Source organism: Nyctereutes procyonoides, unplaced genomic scaffold, assembly GCF_905146905.1.
Source record: "Nyctereutes procyonoides isolate TBG_1078 unplaced genomic scaffold, NYPRO_anot_genome, whole genome shotgun sequence".
In the NCBI taxonomy this organism is placed as follows: Eukaryota; Metazoa; Chordata; class Mammalia; order Carnivora; family Canidae; genus Nyctereutes; species Nyctereutes procyonoides.
In genome coordinates, this window is record NW_026575142.1 from 15555010 (window position 1) to 15572265 (window position 17256).

At 38.7% G+C, this 17256-nt stretch overlaps 1 protein-coding gene across 1 annotated transcript in view; it reads left to right on the plus strand.

Annotated features, from left to right (window-relative positions):
* Positions 1–446: 446 nt before the first annotated feature.
* TLK1 (tousled like kinase 1) overlaps positions 447–17256 on the plus strand; it is a 145534-nt gene continuing 128724 nt past the window's right edge. Inside the window, exon 1 of the mRNA XM_055307849.1 lies at positions 447–728. Within this exon, the coding sequence (XP_055163824.1) occupies positions 590–728 (139 nt within the window). The 5' untranslated portion in view covers positions 447–589. The remainder of the gene's footprint in view (positions 729–17256) is intronic.

The window sequence follows — 17256 nt, forward strand, 5'->3', positions numbered from 1 at the left end:
CCCTGGCAGGTCCCTCCCCCCTGCCTGCTCCCGCGGCCGCCGCCGCCGCCGCCGCCGCTACCGGAGGCACAGGAGCCTCGCGATAGTGTTTGCACAGGCGGCGCGTGACGCCGCCGCCGCCTGTAACTGATGCAGAGGTTACCCCGCCGCCTCAGCCGCCTCAGCCGCCACCCACCGCCCGCCGCCGCCGCCGCCGCCCAGGCGACGCCGGGGGCCGACGCACTGCAGAGGTGCCGGCAGGTTCCGCTCGCGGAAGTGCCCTCGGCCGGCGCTGCCCGCGCTCCGCCCGCACCCGGCGGGCGCCCCCTCGACGCCTCCGCGCTCCTTCCCCCCGCCTCCTCCCCGGCGCGCCCGCCTGCTCCCTCGCTTCTCCCCCTTTTCCTCCTCCCCTCACCTCTTCCCTCCCCCCTCCCCCCCTCCTCGGCTTCCTCCCCCATCCCCTTGACTCTCCCCTCCCTGCCCTCCCTCGCTCCGTCGCTCGCCCTCAGCGCGCGGCCCCCGCCATGACGGAGGCGGGTGCCGGGGCCGTTGCCGCCGCCGCCGCCGCCGCCGTCGCACGGGGGGAGTCGGGTTCCCAGAAAGTAGCTTGATGAGTGTCCAAAGTAGCAGTGGAAGTTTGGAGGGGCCGCCATCTTGGTCCCAGCTCTCCACGTCTCCAACCCCGGGCTCGGCGGCGGCGGCCAGGTCCCTGCTGAATCACACGCCGCCATCCGGGAGGCCCAGGGAAGGTAAGCGCCGTCGCGCCCGCCCGCTCGCGGGCCTCCCCTCCCTCCCCCCCGGGTGTCTCCCCGACCCCAGGGTGGGGGATGGTGGCGAGGTGGACGCGAGGCCGCCGGGCTGCGGGGGGCGGTTCGCGGGCGGCGGCGGCGGCGGCCGAGGGGGTGCGCGCCGGAGGGCGCGGGGCGCGGCGCGCAGACTCGCACGGGGCTCCGAGCAGCCTGGCTGCTAGGGTGGGAAGGCCCCCCCCCCGCTCCCCCCGGACGCCTGCCCCTTTCTGCTCCATTTGCTAGTACACTCAGCGCTCTTAACCTCCTGGCCTCCGCTCTCCGGTGGGTTTTCCCTCCCGGTGAAGCCTTCATCCCTGAGCCCCCTCCCCTTCCCCCGCGCACTCCTCCCCTAGAGGCGGTCCCCGCTCGGCGAGCCTCGCAGCCCGGGACCCGGAGGAGGATGCCCTCGCTGGCACGGCCCCTGCCCCTGGGGCGGGGGTGGGGGGTGGGGGGCGGGGAGAGTCGCTTACATTGTCAAAGCCCGACTTGGATCCCCCGCCTGGCCCCTTAGAGCAGTTTAAACGACAGGCTGGACTCGTGGGCAGGCTTTTAAAACCACCCCCTCCAGATGGCTGCAACTTTCTCTTCCTTCGCCATCACCTCCCGCGCGTCTGTGCGTCCTCTCTCTCTCCCTCCCTTCTCTCTCTCTCTCTCTCTCTCTCTCTCTCTCTCTCTCTCTCTCTCTCTCGCAGGGTCGTGGGGTCTTGCGGGAAACAACCGGGGTAAAGGTGAATGCAAACACGCACCGGATCGGTTAGCAATTGTTTTCTAAGTTTTCTGGTTTCTTGCATGCAAAGGGTGCTGCCGCCAGATGTAGCAGTTACACAGCCATAGTAAGACACTGGAGTGCTTTTGACTTAAAATTTTTAACTTGCTGTATTTAACTTTAAGTGTACGACATAAGGTGAAATCTGGGGGAACGCGCGTTTATGGGGGGAAGAATGAAACGCGCGTGGAATCGGCGTTTGACGCCCCTTTTGTCTGGGAAAACGTTTAGCGGTATTCATCAGCAATTGGTAAATGGGTTGTTCTGTGCACTCCCAGTTGTGTCACACAGGGAGACTGAAGCCACATTTTCAAAAAAAAAAAAAAAAAAAACGTCTGGAAGTCCAGTAGTCTGGTGAATCCTTCAAAGAAACCAGGAGCTTTAATTTATGTAGGAATCGGTGGGGTTAATTTATTTTGAAGATCTCTGTCAATATTTACTATCCGGCCTTGACAATTGTTAATCAAGTGTTTTGTGCCCTGAATCTAGTGGTTCAGGCATAGCATTCTTTGTCATTTTGTTCCTGTGAGCATGTGTGAAAGTGACAATAGGCTCAAAGATTGGCATGAATTTGCTCCAGAAAATTCATGGAAAGATTTGATTTATGGCATCCATTAGACATGCAGAATGTATTAACAGACCCCTTTCCATCTCACCCCCAACACCGAGTTCTGATTATCAGAAGATAAAAGTTTATTTTTTGACTAATTCAAATTTAGTGCATCTGGCGATTTTTCTTTTTGCACTTGAAAATTTGTAAATGAATGTTTCAAAATCTATTTTGTAGACAGAGCAGTTGGTGCTTTTAGCATACTTCTACTTTTGTAGTTTCATTAAGATGCTTAATGGTAGTGTTATCAGTGAGAGTGCAGTGAGTTATAGTAAATGATGGCCATGGGAAAGACTGCCTTTTAAAAGGCTTTACCTTTTTTTCATTCCTTCATTTCTCAAATATTTGTTGAGCCATTTCTGTGAGCCAGGGGCTGAACTAGATACTGAGGACATAGTGTTGAATTGTTCATCTGTAACACCAATTATCAGTAATTTGGGGACTGCAAAATCTAGATTGTGAGTTTCTGAGATTACTTCAACTCTAGTTAAAAAAAAAAAAAACAAAAAAACAAAAACAAACTTCTATACTATTCTGTACTTTTCCCGACGTTTGAAAATTCTGAGGGGTTGGAATAATTTAGCTTGAACTTCTGAATAACCAGAATTCTTTCTAGAAGTTTGAGGTACAGTAGGCTTTTATATAAAGTAAATTAGTGAATCTTTTGTTAATGAAAAAACAAGACATGCTTTTGTGATCGTTATATTTCACCAAGTACCTCTATGGCCACAGTGGTGTATTTCTTTTTGACCAACCAGCATGTAAGTTAAAACTGTGTTAATCTTCTCAAGGGTTATATATATTTATCTTGAAGCTACAGTCTCATATCGTTAGTGCTAACAGGAATTGCATATATGAAACCCTAGATATACGATGAAGACATTTTCTATTGAGTGAGATCCCAGTTTTCGTTTTAACAAGTGTTTAGCATCTTTTGCAGGTGTACGTGTTAGTATATTGTATAAATTGATGTAAGTTGAGAGACCTTTGGACTTGCAGTGACTGTAAGAATAATTAATATTAGTAGAACTTGAATATATGTATCAAGGTGAGAACAAACTTGGTTTCTGAAGAATTGAACCAATTTAATGTAATATATAATAGAAAAATTTGGACTTAAAAGATACATGTGTACATGTATTTTTAAGGTTATGTGATGAAGTGCTCTTAAGCAAACTTTAACTTTGAAAATGGGCTGTTTTTGAAGATATATTGTAAATATCTGTAAAAATTGATTATTTTGAAGTTTTGATATATTTGAAACCAAAAATCTAGTATTGTAACATTATTTTCAGTGCTTCACATTTTGGCTTTCTTCCTTTCTTACCCTGTTCTCATGCTCATCTTTATAGAGTTTAATTTGATTACAAATAAAGCATACCTAATAATATTTAAATATTATAATAAGATTTAGGGATTTGTTGGAATTGAGGAATTTTTTTTTAAAGATTTTATTTATTTATTAATGAGAGATACAGAAAGAGAGGCAGAGACAGGCAGAGAGAGAGAAACAGGCTCGATGCAGGGAGCCAAACGTGGGACTCGATCCTGGCTCTCCAGAATCACTCCCTGGGCCGAGGGCAGGCGCCAAACCGCTGAGCCACCCAGGCGTCTGGGAATTTAGGAATTGGTATGATACAAAGTAGACAACTGCTTTTCCTGAATCTCAGAGATTTTCCTTTATCAATCTTGAACTTCCCTGAGAGGTTCTCAGCAGTGTAGCTCTAGATTTCATGTTGGATCTTTTAAGCCTGTGATCTCTATCCCATTTTATCTTCTAATAATCCTGTGATTAAGGAAATGGGAAATTAAGAAATTAAGTAAATTTCCAAATAGTGGTCAATTTTGCTTTACTGAGACCTAGGAACCCAGAGTCATATTGGCTAGAATAACAGATTTTTTTTTTCTATTAGTATGTGGGTACTTTGGAATTAATTATTGCTAAGAATCAAAAGATTATACAGAAGACTAGCATTTTCTTTTCTGTTCATCTTACCAGATATGAATAATATGCTTTACTTTTATGTAAATAGTGAAAGTAGTTTGCTTAAAAAGGTGGTACAGTGTAATTAAACTTGCTCTGTTTTCCTGTTTACAGATTGCATCCCTTAGAAGATTTAAGATACTTGACACTGGATGATTGAGTAATACCTGTAGGGAGTTGTTAAAAATAAAGGTGTACGTGTACCACGTGGCCCTTTTAGTTTCTTGAAATCATTAGCTGTAGGAGGACAGGGTTGTATGTTTAAGGATTTTAGCTTATGAATAGATAATGTGGTAGGTATCTTCTTTATAGAGGCACATTTATGTATTAGGCGAAAGTGAGAAAGGAGAGAATCCAGGATAGTTAGCTGTCTGGGAATCTGTCCCTGGGAAACACATGTTTTGGTCTCAGGAACCCTTTACTCTCTTAAAAATTACTGAGGATGCCACAGAAATTTTATTTATCTGGGTTATGTCTATTGGTATTTACTGTTTTAGAAATAGTTTCAAAGTTACTTATCAAAAATAATAAGCTGATTACTTGTTAACAAATTTTCAAATGATTAAGTATTCTTTTTTTTTTTTTATGATAGTCACACACAGAGAGAGAGGCAGAGACATAGGCAGAGGGAGAAGCAGGCTCCATGCACAGGGAGCCTGACGTGGGATTCGATCCCGGGTTTCCAGGATCACGCCCTGGGCCAAAGGCAGGCGCCAAACCGCTGCGCCACCCAGGGATCCCATGATTAAATATTCTAAAACAAAAATGTTAGGGAAACTAGTGGCTTGTTTCATATTCTTTTTTTTTTTTTAAGAGTTTATTTGTTTATTCATGAGAGACACAGACAAAGAGAGACATAGGAAGAGGGAGAAGCGGGCTCCCCATGGAGATGGAGAGCCTGATGCAGGACTTGATTCCAGGACCCTGGGATCGTGACCTGAGCCAAAGGCAGATGCTCAGCCACTAAGCCACCAGGTGCCCTTGTTTCATATTCTTGCATCACTTTGATTTCTGGCTTATTAGAAGACAGCTAAAGTTTGCTTCTGCTTTAGTCTGTTGTGATATATTTTGATTGAGGTATTGTGAAGAGAATCCAGCTTCGAATAGCTTTGTAGTTAGAAAACTTGGTGTATTTTAATAGTCCTTTTATAAATTGTATATATTTTTCTTTGATATTACACCAAAATTTGACAAGAGGCAGTTTTTTAAAACGTTTCTTGCAGTGTGGAAGTTCATTGTATTTCAGAATTGTCTCCAGGACCCACAAGTAAGTAATCTGTGGACCATAACATTTATAGCCTAAAGAAGAGACCACTAAAAGAATGCAAAGCGTAACAGCTATCTTCAGGTCTTCCAAAAACATAAATAGCAGAGAGAGTAGATGCATTCTGTCTTTAGAATGTAGACTAGCAGCTGAAAGTTAGAAAGGCATAGATAGAATGCAGTATAATTTTTTGACAATGCTAGACTTCTCCAGCAGTGGAAAAAACTGATCTTAAAAGTTTTTAGTAATTTCAGAAAGCAATATTGCACTATATGTTAACTAACAAAATTTAAATTAGGAAAAAGTATATAGCAGAAAGAATTTAAAGCAGTCTACAGGGACATTTTTGGGTAGGGGAGAGATCGAGTCTTATTTTGGATGCTACTGGATTAAGTGACTTTAGGTCCCATCCACTTTAAAAATGTAAACATTCTGTGGATTTTTAAAAAATATCTAAATACTGTAGTTAAACTTTACTTCTATATGTATATATAATTTTGAGTATTCTCTTCAGCCACTAGTATGAAACTATTGTTGATTATATTTTGCATTTTTATTGTGTTTTTCCTCTATTTTCTGGAATCCGCATTATCAGTCCTCCTGAAATCTTGCTAAATTCCCTGTGAAATATAATAAGCTTTGAAGGCATTTTGGGGAATCAGATGCTGCTTGTGATACAGTTTAGTAGAGTTTGTAATATATTTGGGCACAGAATTTAGAATACTGAGGGGGCTGATTTTCAGTTTTGAAAGAGAACCTATCACCATGTAGTCTTTTATTTGTGATTGTTTATGTGTTCAGGGGAATGCTTAATCTTTTCTAATGGTTTTAAAGTTAGAGAGTTTTTTGGGCAGCCCCGGTGGCTCAGTGGTTTAGCGCCGGCGCCGCCTTCAGCCCAGGGCGTGATCCTGGAGACCTGGAATTGAGTCCCACGTTGGGCTCCCTGCTTCCCCCTCTACCTGTGTCTCTGCCTCTCTCTCTCTCTCTCTCTCTCTCTCTCTCTCTCTCTCTCTCTCTGTCTCTTGTGAGTAAATAAATAAAATCTTAAAAAAAAAAAAAAGTCTTTTCAGGATACATGAAGGAAAAGTGTCTAAGTTGATTACTCTTGAACTTAAAAATGCATATCAAGTATAACCAGAATATAAGTTATAAGTGAAGAATCTAATTAAATTAATTAATTTAGTTAAGATTTTATTTACTCATGAGAAAGACACAGAGAGAGGCAGAGACCTAGGCAGAGGGAGAAGCAGGCTCCCAACAGGATCACGACCTGAGCCAAAGGCAGACACATTCAACCACTGAGCCACCCAGGCGCTCTAAAGTGAAGAATTTTAATTTTCATCTTATTCAGAGAATTATGTATATAATATTTATCATTACTCCTAACAATTCATATTTTAATTTTATAAGGAACATAATCTCTTCTGTGAGTTGGATTGAAAGGTTAGATTTTAGGGAAGTTAAGCATAAATTCCCATAATTTTGTTGAGGTCAACTGTGTAGTGACACACAGTTTGAGACTACATGTACTTGTAGCATTTGGGTTTAGAGCTCATTTTCTATAGAAGAACCATAGAAATAAGTCATTTAGTTTCATAAAATCCTTCATGGTTGTTAATAATTTCCAAAAATCTTAGAATAATTTAGAAGAATAGTGTTATGAAGCAGAAGCAGTATGGGACAGATGAGAAAGTGCATTGGTTATAATTGGAATCCTACTGTAGTCCCTGCTTTGCCATTAACTAGCTGTGTAACCTTGGGCCAGTTGCTTATCTCTGCTTCAGTTTCATAAAATGAGAATTGTAGAGCTGAAAGGGACGTTCGAAGCAATTGAGTCCAAACCTCTCATTTTACAGATGAGGAAACTTAGATTATTTGCCCAGGCTTTCGCTGTGAAAGACTTGGGACCAAAATTCAGTTTTCTGACTCTCACTTAGTGCTTTTTTTTTTTTCTTTGTACTTTGTGGCTTCTTTTCATCTGTAAAATGAGGGGGTTTGGATTCAAGGCTCTCAAAGGTCTTTCAAAAATACTATTCTTTTGACATTAGACCTAATAAAACTTACTGGAGGAGAATTTGGGAGCTTTCATTTATTGGTGAGAGAAATGTTTCCTAAAGAAGCAGTGTGACCTTTTTTCAAGGTTGCGTTTGGGTTTGTTAAGAGAAGATAGCCTTCATTGTTACGAAAAAAAAATGTCAGGTTTATTTATCACCGTGGTATGTAGTGTGCTGAATGATCTTTTTTTTTTTTTAATGGTCTACGTTCTAAAGCCTTGTTATGAATATATTAAAAACTATGTTAATTACATAAATGACAGTGTGATACTCTGTAATGAAGTAATTAGATTCAGGAAGAAGTGTTTGCTCCCCCCACCAACCCTGACTTAGGTGTTTTCTGTTTATTAGTGTTTTGATTTGTCATGATTTCATAGCATCTCCATCATGTTACCTTTTATTATAGTTTTATTTATTTTGTCTACTAGTTGGAAAAGTCTTGAATTCAGAGACAGTTTTGTTCATTTCTGTATTTGGTGCATACTAGGACGTCCTCTGTAGAATTGGCCCCCAACAAAAGTTTTGTTGAGGGACTGTTAAGTTTGCTTAAAAATGGAGTGATTATATATCTTGATGTGCATATATTTTCAGATCCAGGAAGATGCTTATGTTAGTAATTCTTAGGCAGGTTATACTTTAGAGAGTCATATGGTTAGCAGCAACAATAATAACTACAGTTTAGTTAGCTATTTAATTCTTATAGCTGAGGTATATATAACTTTCATTCTCATTTTACAGACGAGGAAACTGAAGCACAGAGAAGTGAAGACCCTTGCCCATGATGCAGTTAGGGCTGAGATTTGAACAAAGTCTGCATTTTACCCACAAGGATGTATTGCCTAAAATAGAGAAATTTGGTTTTGGTTAATTTCTTAGTTTTTTTTTTTTTTAAATTTTAATTTACTAATCAGTCTCTTAGGCTCATTAAGTTTATCTGTAAACTTTTATTATTTGTTTTTTGCATGAGTTTTATACATTTAGGAAGATAAGATTAAAAAGTAACATGCAAAAAGTAAAAATAAAAAATAAAAAGTAACATGCGTAATAAGCCCCAAGTCAAGCAACCCAGTTTAGAAGGCTGTGCCAGCTGTGCAAATCTTATATTTCATTTTTTCAGATATGTTCAGTTCTTTCATGGGAAATGTTAGAGGTACACTAATGAAAAACCTTATTTTTATGTTTAATACTCTAAATTGGGATGCCATTTATCTTCCTTTTTTGGCCTATAAGCCCACCACAGCCATAACAAACATTAGAATTTGAACAAAGAATTTTCCAGTCAGTACAGGAGTTACTACTTACTGTGGCTGCTTTATAATCTCATGCATAAGGCTCTGAATAGGGATGCCTGGGTGGCTCAGCAGTTAAGTGTCTGGCTTAGGCTCAGGGTATGATCCTGGAGTCCTGGGATCGAGTCCCGGGATTGAGTCCCGCATCCGGCTCCCCACAGGGAGCCTGCTTCTCCCTCTGCATATGTCTCTGCTTCTCTTTTTCTGTGTCTCATGAATAAAAAAATCTTTAAAAAAAAGTCTCTGAATAAAATTGAGTGCTTTAGTGGTGGATCTTTGCTATTAGTGTTTGACATGGGCAGGGAAAAGAGGCTTGAAGCTCAATATGGCACATCTATAAGAAGTATTTTTAAAGCACATAGTTTTATTTTATTTTATTTTTTAAGATTTTTATTTATTTATGAGAGAGAGAGAAAGAGGCAGAGACACAGGCAGAGAGAGAAGCAGGCTCCTTGTGGGGAGCCCGATGTGGGACTTGATGTGAGACTCAATCCCTGATCCCAGGATCACGCCCTAAGCCCAAGGGCAGACACCCAACCACTGAGCCACCCAGGCATCCCTAAAGCATTTAATTTTAATTACTTTATTGCTTATAAAACAAATCTCTTGGTAACATGTATTATTTAGTAAATCTAACGAGAGACAGAATTTGAGTAAGTTAATAGGAATTCAAAGCATGGTGTGGAAAGATACGAAGAGCTGATCCAGGGAGTAGGTTCTGAAACTATTTTTTTTAGGTTTTTTTTTTTTTTAATTTTTTTTTATTTATTTATGATAGTCACACAGAGAGAAAGAGAGAGGCAGAGACACAGGCAGAGGGAGAAGCAGGCTCCATGCACCGGGAGCCCGACGTGGGATTCGATCCCAGGTCTCCAGGATCGCGCCCTGGGCCAAAGGCAGGCGCTAAACCGCTGCACCACCCAGGGATCCCTTTTTTTTAGGTTTTGAAACTTAAATCTTCTCATGTGGCTTCATTATTAGGTCTGAACTGTTGAGAATATCAAGAAGACAAGTTATACCCATATTTAAGCAAAAATGCTTACATTCTACAAAGATGCATTACAAAGTCAGATATGAGTGACTTTTGTAGATGACTTGTAATATTTATTCTTCATTAATATGAATTATTAAGAATTGGTTATGCTCATAATGTGTGCCTTCCTGGGAAACCAGTTTAGCTGGAGATGACAGACTTTTTCTAGATTTAAATTTTTAAGTTTTCTTGTTAATAGTATCTGCAACTATTGTTAAATGTGATACATTGTATGATTTCATGATTCCACACTTGACAGTAGGTATGTGCTTCCTGTCTGATGATAAGTATAGTGCCACTGGAGAAGGTCATAGGGATTTGTTTGAAGCCAGTCAGATTCATCCTGTCTCTTGTAAGATCTGAGGCACATCCCAATTTTTTTTCCTGTGCTTCTGGTAAATAGTGTGTTTGCTTCTTTAAAACTAGTTTTTCATTTTTCGGGGCACAAGTCTTTAAAAATACCGCTGTAATTATGTGATTTTGTCAATGTTGTGTTACTTTTACTTATGTATCTCATTTATATATCTTTTTATATCTTAATTTATTTATACATATACTTTAGTGGTAGGCCCTGTTCCAGGTACTTTGTAAATAGTAACTCATTTACTTCTAACAATCGTATGAAATGAGTACCATTATATCCTTATTTTACAGATGAGGAAATAGAGGCCCGGAGAGGTTCAGTAACTTACTGAAGAACACGTAGAGAATATGTAGCAGAGCCAGGATTAAAACTAGTCATGCAGGTTAACAGTTAAACTGCTTTGTCAGCAGTATTCCATTGAATGGATGTACTATTATTAACTCAGTTAAACATTCTTTAGGTGGTGTGTTAGTCATGGTCCTCTTGCTTACTTGTGATAAAAACTTAACACATGCTTTGGTAAGTTAAAAAGAATTTATTAGTTTATATAACTGGAAATTATATGTGTAGAGGGGGATGAGATGACTTTGGAAATAATTTTGATTTAAGAGCTCAGATAATGTCATTGATTTCTTTTCTCTTCTCTTCTCTTCTCTTCTCTTCTCTTCTCTTCTCTTCTCTTCTCTTCTCTTCTCTTCTCTTCTCTTCTCTTCTCTCTCTTTTCTTTTCTGTCACACACACAGAGAGAGAGAGAGGCAGAGACATAGGCAGAGGGAGAAGCAGGCCCATGCAGGGAGCCCAATGTGGGACTCAGTCCTGGGACTTCAGGATCATGCCCTGGGCTGAAGGCAGACGCTCAATTGCTGAGCCACCCAGGCGTCCCTCTGTTTCCATTTCTGGGTTCTTCTAGCTTTTTCTTTCTGGAACTTAAAGACACTCATAGCTTTTAGCGTAGCAACACAATGCAAGACAACCTCTCTTTCTTGATGTCCACAGGTTGATGCTGATGTATTTTAATTGTCAATTTCTTAGTCAGTCCCTGGGACCTGGGAGATGAAGTACTGCAAAGTCACTAGCCACTATGGTTTTGGGTAGAGTGAGTTGGGGAACCCACAGAAAATCAAGATTGACAATAAGATCACACAGATTAGTTGAGTGGTAGTTTTCCTGAGAAAGGGATTACGGTGAACAAAAATAACTATTATAGGTAGTTATTTAGGCTATTTTTAAAATTTCTTTATAATTTAAATTTTATTTTTTGGCCACTTAGATAATGATATAATGAATATCTTTGAGTAAAAAGTTTTTTTATTTTTTAAAGATTGTTCTCAATGGAATTGTCAGGACAAAATTTTAGGACTTTTGATGAATGTTACCAAATTAATTATTTAAAGGATTGTTCTCAGTTTATATATAAAAAATGTGTGAGATGGGCATTTAAAGTTTTTTTTTTTTTAATTTATTCATGAGAGACACAGAGAGGCAGAAACATAGGCAGAGGGAGAAGCAGGCTCCCTTTGTGGAACTCAATCCCAGGACCCCAAGATTACCACCTGAGCCAAAGGCAGATGCTCCACAACTGAGCCACCCAGGCGTCCCTGGGCATGTATTTTTGAATCAGTAGGGTTCAACTCACCCTAAGAAGTATTGGACTTCAATAGTATTAACACAGTGTCTTGCACTTAATGAAGGGTTACAAACCTGACACTGAACATGTATCTAATTGAGTTTATTAAATGCTTTGTTATATTTTCTCTGGGCATTTCATACTCTATTTAAACAAATTTTGTATTTTTAAACAACAACAAAAAAAACCCTAAGATTAATAAGTGGCAGCATCCTACAAGCTCTTCTTTTTTCCTAGTGTCCTATTTGTTTGACCTAGTTGAAAGCATTATACTTAGTTTTTGAATATTGATACTATATGTTAAAAAGCGTTATGATTTAAAAAGTTAGTGTAACATAATAGTTACAAGCATGCATTTGTTAGGCCTTGGTTCCAGTTTGGATTTTGTCACTTATTACACTTAATCTCTCATTGCCTCACCCATGAATTTTCTTTTCTTTCTTTTCTTTTCTTTTCTTTTCTTTTCTTTTCTTTTCTTTTCTTTTCTTTTCTTTTCTTTCTTTCTTCTTTCTTTTCTTTTCTTTTTTCTTTCTTTTTTCTTCCCTTTTCCCTTTTCCCTTTTCCCTTTCCTTTCCTTTCCTTTCCTTTCCTTTCCTTTCCTTTCCTTTCCTTTCCTTTCCCTCTTTTGATATAGTGGTTCTATTATTTCTAAAATTTTATTTTTATTTAAGAAGGAGGAGTGGAGAAGAGTGAGAGAGAGAACGTTAAGTAGACTCCATGCCCAACATAAAGTGGAATTGGGGCTCAGTCTCCTGACCCTGAGATCATAACCTGAGCTGAAACCTGGAGTTGGAGGTTTAACTGACAGCCACCCAGGCATCCCTCCTCACCTGTAGATTTTCTTGGTTGTAAGATGGAATAGCAGTACTTCACAAGGTTGTGGAGCGTTAAATGAGAAATTTGTGGCGCATTAACCAGTAGTTATATGTTAAATAATACTATTATTGATGCTTTCAAATTAAAATTTTTTCTTTGTTTAAATGATAAGAATAAAAAAACAAGTACTATCTGGATAAAGGTCTCTTATGGCTGGAGTACACTTGATACATACACAAGAATTGTTTTCCTGGGCTGTTGAATTCTAGCAGAGTTGTGTCTGACAGAGGCAGATTTCAGATGTTTATTTTATTTTTATTTATTTTGATTTCAGATGTTTAAAATTCCTACTTTTATTATTTTAGTTCTTGTACTTTTCTGTAGCTTGAGAATTGATCAAATTTATGATACATGCTTACAACATTTAATCAAGCATTAAACACTGAATTTGGATTAGCAATGTTTATGCTTTATCTTGCTTTTCATATAAAGCACTGCGTTGAAAATTGTAAAAGTGCCATGTATTGTGTTTTTGTGTGTTCTTATTTATACCAGGGAGAGTGCTTTATGTGCACTAGATGCTTAATAATGTGTGTTTATTAGTGGGTGTGTAGGCAGTGTAGTTAGTATGAGGGTTAGGATTGTGGGCTTACTATCGATAGATGTGGATTTATATCCTTTCACTGTCACTTCTGAGCTATATGACCTTGGTTAAGTTACTTGCTGCTGCTGTTTGTGTGTGTGTTCATGCATTGGTGAATCTTTGCTTCCGAGAAGAAAGGCAGGTATAAAAAAACAAGCTCATATTAGAGAGTCATTGGAAAGTCTGCTTCTTCCTCTCCCTCTGCCTCCTGCTTCCCCTGCTTGTGCACTCTCTCTGTTAAATAAATAAATCTTTAAAAAAAATTTAGGTTGCATTCCCTCATCTGTATATGTTCTCATAATTTTCATAATTATATTTTAAGTGAATGTATACTAACTTATTTAGTTGATATGTTTATCAAAACTTAATTATTATTTCTTTTCACTATGATATTGTGGCATTTGTTATGCATATAATATTTTTTCTTCCTTTGAATTGTTTCTTCAGTATATATACATTTGAAGGTTTACTGGGCAAAAGGACACATTTTTATGTGTTCTATATTTTATGTTTTATTGTATATTGACATTATTTATTGTTTTCCCTGTGGGATAACTATGATTTTAGAGTCTGCTATTGCTTCTCATATATGAATCAATTGTCAGAACTTTAGAGTTTTATAGAAATGTTATTGGCATAGTTTATTCAGTCAGTAAGTATTTTTGGATTGAGTTTAGCACTGGGAAAACAAAGATACATAAGATAGAGTCCCTGCCTCCCAGGAACTTGATCAAAGTCTGGTGAAGAAGAGTATGATTCATAATATGTAATTCATACTTTTTGAGAAACACCTTGTGGGTCAGGTAAAACAATCTGAGTTGCCAGTTTTCAACTTCTGATATAAACAGAAGAGCTGTCATGTAGTTGTAGCATATACTGTATCAGGGTATTATATCCATTGGTCACTTGGTTGCTAGAAAAAAACTTAAGCAAAACAAATTTATTTTTAAAAAGATATAGGTCTTAGAACCCAGTTAGGCCTCAAGGGGACTGAAATAGAAACTAGAAATTCAGGAACTAGAGTAGCACTCACTATTCTCTTGTGGATCCTAGAGCAATCCTTTGCTGTGAAGGAAGGTTCTCAGAAAAGGAAAATAGGAAGGGAGGAAATTGTATCTCTATCACAGAGGTATGAACAAAGTGCTCCCTAGAGAAAGGAATTACACAAGTTTCCTTCAGTTTATCTGTTAAATGGTATCTTCTTGTTTCAGTTGATATGTCTTGATTGCTAGGGAAATTGAACTTTGTACAAGAAAATCCCATTGCTAATTTTTCTTGAAGTCTGTATCTTAGGCAATGATGTTAGTCCTTGTAATACTTGATAGACCATTTTCTCCATCATTTTTTTCTTTTTATGTATTTTTAATTTTTCATCGTGTAAAGTTTTATACTTTTATTAAATTCTACACAAGTTTTTCCTTGTGATATTTTTAAGTACTTGTCTTTAGAAGTTACTACCCTATAAAGCTCAAGTACTGTAATTTTACTGTGATGCAATGCAGTGTATTTTATTTTTTAAATATTTATTTTAGAGAGTGCATGTAGGGTGAGATTTGGGGTGGAGGGGGAGAATCTCAAGCGGACTCCATGCTGAGTGCAGAACCCACCTGGGCTTCAGGCCCTGTTACCATGACCTGAGCCAAATATCTAAAAGACTGAGCCACCCACGTGCCCCATGTGATTGATTTTAATTTTTAAAAATATTTTATTTATTAGAGAGTGTGTGAGAGGAGGGTGAGCATGAGCAGCGGGGGGCGGGGGGGTTGGGTGCAGAGGGAGAGAAAGAAGTGAACTCTCTGCTGAACAGGGAGCCCAATGTGGGCCTGGATCCCAGGACTGGTGATCCTGACCTGAACTGAAGGCAGGCATTTAATTGACTAAGCCACCCAAGTGCCCCTAAATAAAATGTTAAAAAAAAAAGAAAAGAAAGAAAGAAAATGCACACAAATTTTTGCTCAGTGAATTATTATAAGCCGTAATCTGTGTAACTGCCACTCAGTCAACAAACAACTTTGACAGCACTTCAGAAGCCCTCTTCCTTTTCCCATCAGTTACTGCCTTCTCTCTTTCCCCCAAAGAAATCACTATTCTGACTGAATAATGCCTGTCATTGAACTTCATATAAGTTGACTCACATAGTATGTATTTCATTTCTAGCTACTTTTGCTCCACATGATGTTTTTGATACTCATCCATGTTAATCCTGTAACTGTAGTTGATTTTTATTACTTTGTATGCATATACCACAGTTTATATAATCTGTTGATAGCTGTTTAGATTGTTTCCACTTCTTAACTATTACTAGTAATGCTGTATGAATGTGTTTATACCAGTCTCTGCATATACTATTAATATTTGTTGATGTATACCTAACAGTAAATTTACTGGGTTATGGGTATGAATTTGCCATTAGTAGATACTGCTGGTTTCCAAAAATGGTTGTAACAATTTATAGTTCCATGAGCAGTTTATGAGAGTTCCCATCCCTCCACATCCTCACCAACAATTGGAATTGTTAGTATTATTTATTTTTGCTGATCTGATGGGTATGAGTTGGTATTTATGGTTTTAATTTTCATTTCCCTATTGAGTGAAGTTGTTAACCATTTTCCCATAAGTTTATTGGTGTTTGAATATCTAATGTACATAAAGTGCTCAAATCTATTGGTCAGTTTTCCTTTGTGGTGTTTGGTTTAGAAAAAACAGTAATGTATTTGAAGGAATTTTTTTTGTATTTTGGATAAGTATTATTTGTTTTTTTAATATTATTCCTCCCCCCTTCTGTGGCCTCTTTTTCTCCTGTCTTTATGGTATTTAAGAAGTATCTCAAGTTCATAAAAATGTTTTCCTATATTTTCTCTCTTTAAATGTAGGCACTTACAGCTGTAAGTTTCTAAGTACTCAATTAGCAGTTCAGTAAGTTTTGGTGTGTTTTTGTTTTTATTCATCTCTGGTGATTTCTCATTTTCCTTTTGATTTCTTCTTTTGACCTATTCCTGATTTAGGGATATATTAATTTCCACATACTTGTGGGTTTCCCAGGTTTCTTTCTGTAATTGACTTCTAATTTAATTCATTTGTTGTTGGAGATCATTCTCTACTTTCAATCCTTTTCAATTTATTGATACTTGTTTTATGGCCTAGCATATGGCCTGCGGTAGAGAATGTACCACATGTGTTGTAGGAGAGTGTATATGTTCTCTTGTTGGATGGAGTATCCTCTACATGTCCTTAGGTCTTGTAGGTTTGAAGTGTTGAAGGTCTCTGTTTAATTGTCAATTTCTACCTAGTTCTATTTGTTACTCTAAATGGAGTATTGAAGTCTTTCCAGTGTTGTAGGATTGTCTATTTCTCTCTGATTCTGTCAGTTTTGCTTCATTTTGAGGCTTTGTTATATGGTACATATGTGTTTATAATTTTTATACCTTACAGATGGATTGACCCTTTGTTATAAAATGTTCCTCTTTACCTCTAAAAACATTTTAGAGGCTGTCTGATATATCCACTGCAGTTCTTTTATGGTTGCTATTTGCATGGTGTGTCTCTTTCCATTCATTTACTTTCAGCCTATTTGTGTCTTTGAATCTAAAGTGTGACAGCAGTTAGATCCTTTTCTTTTTAAATCTAGTCTTACAGAGACTCCTGGGTGGCTCGTTGGTTGAACCTCTGTCTTTGGCTCAGGTCGTGATCTCAGGGTCCTGTGATTAGTCTGGCATCGGGCTCCCAACAGGAAGCCTGCTTCTCCCTTTGCCTGTGTCTCTGCCTCTCTGTGTGTCTCATGAATAAATAATAAAATCTTTAAAAAAAAAATCCAGTCTTTCAGTTTTTGCCTCTTGATTTTGCTGTTTAATCCACTATCATTTAATGATATTGATAATGGTTGGCTTTATGCCTGCCATTTTGCCTTTTGTTTTCTGTATGTCTCTTTTTGTCTCCTTTATTGCATTCTTTTGCATTGAATATTTTCTATTGTACCATTTTAATTCCCTAATGATTCTTAATGTATTTTTTGAGTTATTTTTTTAGTGCTTGCTTGAGG